Source organism: Myotis myotis, unplaced genomic scaffold, assembly GCF_014108235.1.
Source record: "Myotis myotis isolate mMyoMyo1 unplaced genomic scaffold, mMyoMyo1.p scaffold_m19_p_15, whole genome shotgun sequence".
Taxonomy (NCBI): Eukaryota; Metazoa; Chordata; class Mammalia; order Chiroptera; family Vespertilionidae; genus Myotis; species Myotis myotis.
Genome location: NW_023416319.1, coordinates 23,241,954 through 23,252,694, shown reverse-complemented (window position 1 = coordinate 23,252,694; position 10,741 = coordinate 23,241,954). Strand labels below are relative to the sequence as shown.

At 42.0% G+C, this 10,741-nt stretch overlaps 1 protein-coding gene across 1 annotated transcript; it reads left to right on the top strand.

Annotated features, from left to right (window-relative positions):
* The first annotated feature begins 859 nt into the window (after window positions 1-859).
* Window positions 860-1,015, top strand: LOC118669973 (60S ribosomal protein L39-like). The gene has a single exon (XM_036336645.1). It carries the CDS (start codon window positions 860-862, stop codon window positions 1,013-1,015), a length of 156 nt encoding a protein of 51 aa, XP_036192538.1.
* The last annotated feature ends 9,726 nt before the right edge of the window (window positions 1,016-10,741 follow it).

Genomic DNA, 10,741 nt, shown 5'->3' with positions numbered 1-10,741 from the left:
TTACTTAAGTTTTAAGTTTTTTTCAAAGGTCATTCTTAAATTTTTTTTTATTTAACTTTTCAGTGTTAACTTGTTTTGCCCTTTAATAGTCAATATGTCATGATTTTCTTCTTTTGATTTTTAGACTTCTGGTTTTATTACTTTTTCCTATGTTTTGTTTTCTATCTAAATATCTGAATTGATTTGTATTCACTGCTCTTTATCTGTTTGCTTTAATGTGGAAGTGTGGCCACACGTGTGATGCCAAGGTATCCTGACATCTATTACCTAATGTGCTTCTCTGACTAGGGGTACGTTGATTAGAGTTTGAAGGCTGAGAGAAGGGGAGGAATCTGTAGTTTCTTTAGTGGGTAAAAGGAACTGGCGCTAAAGGATGAATATGGTGCGTTTTCTTGAAGGATCCATTTTACTCAAAGTTCTGGGAGGGGGAAAAATTCAGATCCTTGGAGAGAAATTATCAATATGAAAAGTGCTGTCAACTTTAAAAAATTCATCCCAAGCTTCAAAAATTGATAGACTCAGTGTAGCAACATCTCCATTGTAAACCAGTGAGAAGTGTCCAGATGATATTTGTGTCAAATTTGTTAACCCAAAGGCTTCTGCCTTCTCTTTCCCCTTTTTAATACCCCCTTTAAAATTAAAAAGGCCCTCTCTCATTCAGGCTTGCCTTTGACAATCCCTTCAGTTTCCTCCTGACTTGCTAATTTTCTGTCTTTCCATAACAATTGTCCCATGAAGCATCAGTTTCTCCTCCTGGGCCCAGCTCATAGACAAAAGTATGGGTCTTAAAACACTGAGCTTTCATTCCTTCTCCCTCTTTCTCTGCCATCGAGGTGCATGCGTTTGATTCTCCTTCACCATGTCTTCCCACAAGACTTTCAGAATCAAGAGGTTCCTGGCCAAGAAACAAAAGCAGAATAGGCTCATTCCCCAGTGGTTTCAGATGAAAATTGGTAATGGAATCAGGTACAGCTCGAAGGGGAGACATTGGAGAAGAACCAAACTGGGTCTATGAGGAATCACATATGAGAGATGGCTCACATATTTATGCGGTATCCAGGTTGCCTGCATCTTTAAATGATTGAAAAGATCACTGCTGTCTGGACAGTTGGGCATTTTAATTGGGAAATTATTGGACTCATGCTTTTGCTCTGTTGATTTTCTGTCTGCAGTAGTAGGTTGGTTCAGTAATAAATGTGTGAGACCTTTAAGAAAAACAACATTGAACTTTCCTTCTGTAACATGTCATCCTCAGTGTGGCAAGGAATTGTGTTTTTCCCACATATTGCTCTGCCATAGCACAGTACTGATGCACTATAGGTGTTCAATGAATGTTAAATGAACAAGAGAACGAATGAATGGGTGCATGGATGAATACATGCATGTAAGGATAGACGGCCAGCATTTAAGATCACCCTTGACTTCTTGACTGCCAAATGTAATGACCTATTCTCAGTTCTCATTATTGCAAACCTTTCTACAACATAACCTTCTCAACTTTCTTCCCTGCCTCTTATCTCTTTCTTAAATATATTTTCTCCTTTGGCTTTCAAAATAAAATGCTATTCTGGCATAACCACAGCCCCACCAAATACTTAATTCTACATCCTTTACTGGTTCTTATTTCTTCTCCTGGCTTTAACTGTGGACATCCCAAGGCTCAGACACTGGACTCATTCTTTATTTTCTCTCTAGTTCTACCTGAATAGTTGTCACAGCTTCAACCCTCACCACCATGCTGATAAGCCCCAAATCTATATCTCTAGCCCTGACCTATCACCTGAGCTCTGGCTTGTTATCTCTGTCTGCTTACTATTGGAGACTTCTGCTTGGATTTCCCACTACCATGTATCCCAAACCAACTTCTTCAGATTACATTTTCCCTCTGGGGAAAAATGTATGTGTGTATGTGGGGGGTATATTTTACTTGCTTTGGTACTACTGCAAACAGTAATAATAATAATAATAATAATAATACCAACCATATTCTTATTATCTATTATCCATCAGGTTATTTAATCCTCATAACAACCCTGTAAGGTCAAACTTATCTGCCTTTTTATAGGTAAAGAAACAGGCTCAGAAAAGTTAATCTATCCCAAATCACAAAGCTAGTTATGTGAGATTCAAATTCAAGATTGAATCCCAAATCTTAAGTTCCTTCTGCGATGTCACACAACTATAACATTTTAAAACTAATAGCTAAATTCCTTGAAAGGTGGGAACATCAATGATTTCCATGAGTCCTTGGATTTTGGCATGACCTACACATCCCTCCATTCACAATGTTTGCCAAATAACAGATGGTGATTAAACATAGAGGGCAGACCTGGGTTCAATCTCAGTGCCTTTAGACTTAGGCAGACCTGGGTTCAATCTCAGTGCCATTATTTACATGAGAGGGCAGGGTAGTTAACCTTTCCAAGGCTTTTTACTCATCTGTGAAATGAGGACACTCACACCGATCTTCCAGGAGTATTGGGAAGAATAAATGAAAGAATATACATCTAGAATCAAATGGAATCTCCATCAAGTGATGAATGGATAAACAAAATGTTATATCCTATATAATAAAAGCCCAATATGCTCAGTGTCCGGTTGTCTGGTCATCTGTTCAACCAATCAAAGTGTAATATGCTAATGATATGCTAAGACCGCTCAACCACTCGCTATGATGTACACTGACCACCAGGGGGCATACAGTCAACCAGTTGCTATGATGTGCATTGACCACCAGGGGACAGATGCTCCAACCAGTAGGTTAGCTTGCTGCTGGGGTCCGGCTGATCAGAACTGAGCGAAACAGGCTGGACATGCCCTGGAACCTTCTCACAGTCCCTCCCCAGCTGGCCAATCTCCCGTGTTTCTCCCTGGCCCTGATCGTGCACTGGTGCAGTCCCTCGGCCTGGCCTGTGCCCTCTTTCAATCTGGGACCCCTCGGGGGATGTCAGAGAGCTGGTTTCAGCCTGATCCTGCAGGCCAGGCTGAGGGACCCCACTGGTGCACGAATTCGTGCACTGGGCCTCTAGTATTCACATAATGGATTACAGTTGACCCTTGACAGGGGGCTAGGGGTGTGGACACTCACAAGATTGAAAATTTTCATATATCTCCTAGCTGGCTCTCTGCATACTCAAGATTCCCAAACACTGACTGAAAATACCATTTGGCAACTAAAAGCAATGGCGTTCTGATGCACTCTACAACATGGATGAACCTTGAAATCATTATGCTAAGTAAAAGATAAAAGACCACGTGTTGTATGATTCCATGTATATGAAATATCCAGAATAAGCAAATCTGTAGACACAGAAAGTTGATTAGTGGTTGCCTGGAGCTGGAGGTGGGGTGGGAGAAGTAATGGTGTGAGGGGAATTGCAGTGACTGCTAATAGGTACAGCGTTTCTTTTTGGAGGAGTGAGACTATCCTAAAACTGGTTGTGCACAACTCTGTGGATACATTAAAAAAACCCCATTAAATCAAACACTTTAAATGGGTAAATTATTTGGTATGTGAATGATAGCTCATCAAAGATGTTTTGTTTTTTTTTTTTCCCTGCAAAAAGCTTTATTGTTTCATTTGGTCCAATGCATGGGAGAGGGCTTCAGGGTGGTTAAAAGAATGGCTAGTAGTTTCGGGGTGAGGATCAGGTAAAAGCCTGACACCAGGGGATGCAGAGGGGGTCCCTCAAAGGCCTCTGGGCTCCAAAGGCTCCTAGTTGTGCTTGAGGGTGAGCCTTTCTAAGAGATACTCGCCCAGCCCAGCCTGGGGGCCGGCCAGCCTATGGATATTAGTCAGGTCATCTTTTTTTTTTTTATTGCTTAAAGTATTGCAAAGGGTATTACATATGTGTCCTTCCCCCCCCCCCCCCCCGCCCTTGACAGTCCCCTAGCCTCCCCTATCCCCCAGTGTCTTATGTCCATTGATTATGCTTATATGCATGCATACAAGTCCTTTGGTTAATCTCTTACCCCCCTCCCTCCTGCCCCCCAACCCTCCCCGGCCTTCCCGCTGCAGTTTGACAATCTGTTTGAGGCATCTCTGCCTCTGTATCTATTATTGTTCAAAAGTTTATACTGGTCTCTATTATCCATGAATGAGTGATAATAGGTCATCTTCTTGATGAGCTTCACCTCCTCGCCCAGGAAGTGGTTCTCCCGGAAGTCACAGAGCTGAGGGACTGCTCGGGTAGAACCAGGGCCTGCAGCTCCCACAGGGCCTGGCCAGGTTCCTCTCCAAGGCCCTGGTGGATTTCCATGGCGCCTTCCATGGCCCTGAGTTTCACCCACTCATCTTGGGGAGGCTCAGCACGTCCTGGAGAGAACGCGGCCACCGCGCTGGTTTTGCAACTTTAAGAGCCGCTCAGCGCCCTCGCGCTTCTTGTCCGCCAACTCGCGGAGGAAATGGCCCGCGCCCTGGAGAGCCACACCATGGTGTTCGAAAAAGAAGCCCAGAGAGAGGTAGGTGGGAGCCTGCAGATGCAGGCCAGACGGTTGACAGCAGCCTCCCCCTCGGTGGAATAATTCTGACGGGTTTGGGAGCTCATGGTTGTTCGGCAATAGGAGTTAAGGTAGGAAAACACCCGGTGTGTTGGCTGGTCTCGAAGGTGGCTCTGAAGGTGGTGTGGGGATGAGACGCTGGAAGGTGGTCGGAGGCTGGAAGAAGGGGCGTCCCGGGGTCTGTTCCATCAAACACTGTTGAAGCAAGAGACAGATCCGGGACGCTGAGGGCACTGCCCAAAGATTTTTTTTTTTAAATGTATGTCAAAGGTTTAGCACATAATTGGTACTCAGTAACTTCTCACTGTTCTGACTTTTTCCTCTTTGCCTGGTTTGACTCCAGCAATTGATTGTGAACATTTGCTCCTACTTGCAATGCCCTGGCTTTTCATTAACTTAAGTACAGGCTCTCTTTTCGCCCTGGTTAATCACCTGGTGGACTGACTTTGTCTCCTTTACAGGCACTTTAGGATTCGGGGGCAGTCTGCCTGCTGTTCCTTATTGCTTGACTTCTGTGGTGGCCTGGGCTCTCCTGAATGTGCCCTCCTTCAAAATCACCTTCCTGGTCTACCTTTCAGACCTTCCCCCTCTCCTCCTCAATCAGCAAACACTTGATAGGTAACAACCTTATGCAGAGCACCACTAGGCATTGTGGGTTGTGCAAAGGGCTCTCTGACTGTGGTTGGGGAAGTAGCACACATATAAAAACACAACTGTGATGACAACACATGCCTGTTAAGTATCAGCTGTGTAATTCTCACATAGGTGCTATGGAAGTTTAAAGAAGTGGGAGATCATTGGTCAGGGAAGTCTTCAAAAAGCAGTTGGTTTTTAACTGGGTAAGCTTCATATTGGTAGAGAGAATGGGGTGTGTGTGTGTGAGCAAAGGCATAGATATGTGTCTTTCTTCTTCCCCTTCTCTTACTGCCCAATACATTTATCAGGCACACATGATAATGCTACACCCTGGGGTTATAAAAATAAAAAAAGGGTAAGATTGAGTCCTGCCCTAGGGAGCTTAGTGGTGTGGAGAAACTGGACACACAAAGAAATGACAAGAAATCCATGAATATAGAAGAGCAAAAAAGATACTTTTCTGAGTTTGTGAAGACATCACAGAACTGACGTTTGGATGTTTAGAGTGAAGCGGTGAGGAAGCAGGTGATGTTTCAGGTCAGGAAGAGGCGAGGAAGCAGGGTACTGCAAAAGCAAAGGCCAGGGTCATGCAGGCTGGGATCAAAGGCTGGGAGCTGAGGCTGTTAAGGTGTGTTGGGGCTTCATTGTGAAGGCTGTGTGTTTTGCGCTAAGGCAATCAAAGGGTGGACCACCCTTTCCACTTGTCTTAGGCAAAACCAGCTAATCTCAGTTCTATGTTTCTGCTGTCTCTTGAACATTAGCCTTGTTCCAATACTTTCTGAAGCACGGGCGCTTTCTTACTTTCATTAAACGCTGAATGCTGTCAAGCCATCATCTCTTGAAGCCATGCCATATGGGTCCTCAGGGAAGGCCTTCCTGATCTTTTACACGTCTTAATGGAGGGCAGGGAGGGAAGCTTGATAGCAACTGCAGGCAGAGACACCAAATTCAGAATCAAAATCATGTTGATCCCGCAGATTTTTACCTGTGGGCAAATGCAACATGTCTGTTACATGCCTTTCCAGATTTTATTTTGATTAAAGCATTTTAAAATGTAGGCCCAAACCACCCAACAAATAAATCTTCATAATGTTCCCCAACGAAATTAGTACACTCTTTATGAAAATTTTCTTTCTATATCCTGAAAGATTTAAGATATCTTTCTAAAAAAGTAAATCTCTTTGTAGATAACTGAGGATTAGTAGAAATGTATATAACACACTCAAATGTACTTGAGAAGTATTTTTAAACGGAGCTCTGTACAGATATTATTTCTACTATCTACAAAGCAAAAATGAGATTGTAGTTTCCAAACAAAATAAAAGGGTGTTTGTTGACTGAATTCATGCTCATTTATCATGCTTTCCTGTATGTATTAATATCTTTAACTGGCCAGTCAATCATACAAAAATTAAATCCTCGGTAAATCTTATCAGTACCACAAAAATAATGGCATTTCTGTTTACAAGGTGTTCAGAGCCTTTGATAATGACGGCAGACAGTCAATAAACACTGAGACATTTACATGGTCAGTAGGAGCCTAACTAAACTATCTAATCTTTCAAAAGACAGTCAACACAATGAACTCTAAACCTAATCCTCTCAAATACTGGAGAGACAGTTTAGTGCTTTAAATACTACTCAACCCCAAACCCCACACTAAAAAGAACCATTAAGGCTTTCTCTTAAACTCACAGAAGAGGGACATTCTGATTTCAGTTCCATTTTCTGATGGCAAATCTTTAGTTTATAATCTAAGTTCAACATCTGTGATTTGTGAACAGTGACATGTATTTTAAGTATTGTAGGACTTGACTAAAACGGGAAAGAGGAGTGGTATTTGACACTTATTTTAAACCTTTAAAATGCCCTCTTTTCTTTTTTTCTTTTTTTTTTTTTTTAGATTTCAAGAAAGTAAAACACATTACTTGCTGGTTTTGTTTGCTATCACCAAGTAAACTCACATTAACTCAGAACTCCTGGATAGTTGGTGCTATATTTATTGCTGCTTTCTTTTTAAAAAGATGCTGAAAGAAAAAAAATCATCTATTAATTACCCATTTTCTCTTTCCTAGGCCTGTGTAACCCAATGAAGATAAAGGTCTGAAAATTCTAAAATCCTGACAAGAGGTTTGCATAAGGGAAGTTGAGAATTCCTGACTATTCAGCCATCAATTTGGATACTAAAAGAAATTTTGGGTTTTCAGTGCCAGAGAGAGAAGGAGAAAGAAGAATTTCAACATGACTTGTATAAATACCCTTCTGAATAGATTAAAAAATGTTTTTATTGATTTTAGAAAGAGAAAAAGGGAGAGCGAGAGATAGAAATGTTGATGAGAGAGAAACAGCAACATCAATTGGTTGCCTCCCACATCCCCCTACTTGGGATGGAGCCCACAACCTGGGTATGTGCCCTGACCAGGAATTGAACTGGTGTCCTCTTGGTCAACGCTCAACCTCTGAGCCACACCAGCTGGGCTTGATGATATTTTTGTGTTGTTAGTCAATCATATGATGATAGTTGGGAGTGCATTTGTTAGTTACTGGCTGGAAAAAGTGAGCCCTGACATTCCACTCAGAAAGCGGTTTTCCTGAGGTGTTTTCTATAATTGTGCACTATATTTTTTCTTGTACACCATTCTGCCTGTTCCTGTTTAAAGAGTCTGGTCAGAGAGGTTCTGATTTATTGCTCCATTCCACACCTGGGACAAGAGTGGGACTCTAGAAAGAGTACCCTTGCTACTGGTGGAACAGCTTTGATGAGCCACTTTCAAAACAGATGTGGCCTTGCCTTGGAAATTGTCTAACACAATAGAGTGCCTGAGGCCTGATGTTCAATGCTCTTCAGGCTGTAGAAACGAGAGATGGTTTGGCTGACCTGGCATTCTGCCATGTCCGAGAGCCCACTGGAATCTCGACTTTGTTATTTGCAGGAAATGGCTGGAAGTCTATGAAAATCTGGAATCCAGGAACAGGATTGAATCATGCCACGTTATGAGGTCACTCTCTCTCTGTATCAGGTCGGTGATTGAGAGGGAGGAGGCTGGGTGAGTGGGGGAACTCACATGGGCAAGCCCCTAATTCTAGCATCTTTGGTCATCAACAAGGCTTAGATTTAAGAATTTCAGGCTTTTTTGTTAGTGGACATACAAATACTCTGTGAACTTGTCGATGAAAAAAAGGGGGGAGATTTCTATGGAAAGTAATCTCACAGGGGGATCTATCTGATCATAAATTCCTAACTGGGCATGTCATGGTAGGTAGTCATGCCCCAGGAATATAACTTCTTTACTAAAAGGCTTATCTTTGCCTTAAACAAGCCCTGTCCATTGTTTTTGTGACTCTGGGTTAATACACCTTCAAACTGCTCTGCTTTCAAACCCCTCATTCTAAAGCAGGCACGAGAATACATATTATTAGTTATCCTGCAATCCAATCATTGTCTTGCTTTCTTTCACCTTCATGCAATCTTTCTTAGGTTCCCTTCCTAATTTCAAATGCATAAAAGAAACTGGAAACTGTTGTTTTTGGAAGCACTTATCTCAGTCTGTTGAGATCTTGCTTCCAGGTGTATCCTCTGTTTGGCTCAAATACATTTTTGTAAAAATTCTCCACAGTTTGGACATTCTTATGTCGACAAGCTCCAACAATCCTTTGACTCCATTAGAACCTAAAATCCATTGAGTCAAGTATATTTTCATTGCCTCTCACTCCTTTCATGTCCTAACTTCCTCCCTAACGCAGTTTAAATCTGTGGTGAAACGTTTTAATAACACTGTTGAATATACTCATACCTCCCTTGTGCCTAACCTTTGTTAAATTCAACTTCCCCCTACTTCATTCACATGGTTGAACTAAGCTGAAAAAAAAAAAAAAGCAAGCATACTACCAAGCTGACTGGTCTCCTTTTACATTTCTGATTACTCATCTAGAGGAACCTTCAAGCTTCCCAGCAATCATACTATATTTCCCTAGGCCTTGCATTTGTTCACTCTACTGGAAGACTTTGCTTCCTATATACTGAGAAAATGGAAGCCATCAGAAGAAAACTTGCACAAGCTCCCACAACCACATCTACCCACCTACCAGCATCTGGGCTCATACTCTGCCTTCCCTCCTGTTCTTCTAGGTGAACTCTCCACACTCTTTACAAAGGCCAACATCTCCACCTCCCAAATAGTCAAGTGTAGTGCTGCAGGTAATCCTCCTCTCTCTACTACATCATGAATTTCCCCCTCTCTTTCCCAGTACCATATAAGCATTCTCTCATCATAAAAAACACTATAACCCCCCAAACCCAAATTCTTTTGATCCCTCTTCTTGCAATTTACCCTTCCCCATGTTTCTCTCCTTTCCTTTACAGCAAAATTCTTCAAAAAAGTTGTATCTTCTTGCTGTTTCCAATTCTCTCATTTCTTCTTCTTTAACTACCGCTATCCACTGCAACTACTCTTTTTTTTAAAAAAAAATATATTTTATTGATTTTTTACAGAGAGGAAGGGAGAGGGATAGAGAGTTAGAAACATCGATGAGAGAGAAACATCGATCAGCTGCCTCCTGCACATCTCCTACTGGGGATGTGCCCGCAACCCAGGTACATGCCCTTGACCGGAATCGAACCTGGGACCTTTCAGTCCACAGGCCGACGCTCTATCCACTGAGCCAAACCGGTTTCGGCTGCAACTACTCTTATAAGGCAACCACAGCAAATCCAGTGGTTGACTTTCAGTCCTCATCTTACTTGACCTATCAGTAGCATCTGAAACAATCACTCTCTTCTCATATAAATATTTCCCTTACCTGGTTTCCATGAACTCCTGATTTTTCACCTGCCTCATTGCTTCTCATTCTTCTTGCTTGGTTCTTTTAGTTTCCTTGATCGCTCTATGTTGGAGTGCTCTAGGATTCATTCAGTCCTAGGATCTCTTCTCTTTTCCATTTATACTTACTACCTCAATCTCACCCAGTCTCAGGGCTGTAAATGTTGTATATTACTTCTAAATTTATATTTCCAGTCTATGCCAGTTCCCTGTGCTCCAGACCATACACCCAACTTCTAATGTAATGTCTCCACTTGGATATCTAAACAAATATTTGAGAATCTGATAACCCACCTTCATCCAGAGAAATTCCCATAATGTTGCCCTTCTCAGTTGGTGGCAGCTTCATTCTCCCAATTGCTTAAACAAAGAAACAAACAAACAAAGAAACAAATCTTGGCATCACCCTAACTCTGTAACACCTCACATTCTAATTCATTAACAAATCTTTCAAAATATATTAAAAATATGACCACTTATTATCATCTCCATTATTACCACCCTGATCCAAACTACCTTGTCGCTGATCCCACTTCTGCTGTATCCGGTAAATATCAAAGCTGTGGTTCAAACCCAGTTATTCCATTTTGTCTGGGCTCTGCTGTCTCTCTGCCTCTTTACCTTGGTGGCTGCAAATGTAGGAACCTCCCCTATAGCCTTTCCCATTCTTTCCATTCCTCCTTAGTAATGGAATCTTACTACATTCAAAATGACACTGTGACCAAATAAAGACTATCCCTCTCAGCTTCATGTACAGATAGATTGGCCATGTGACTAAGTCCTGA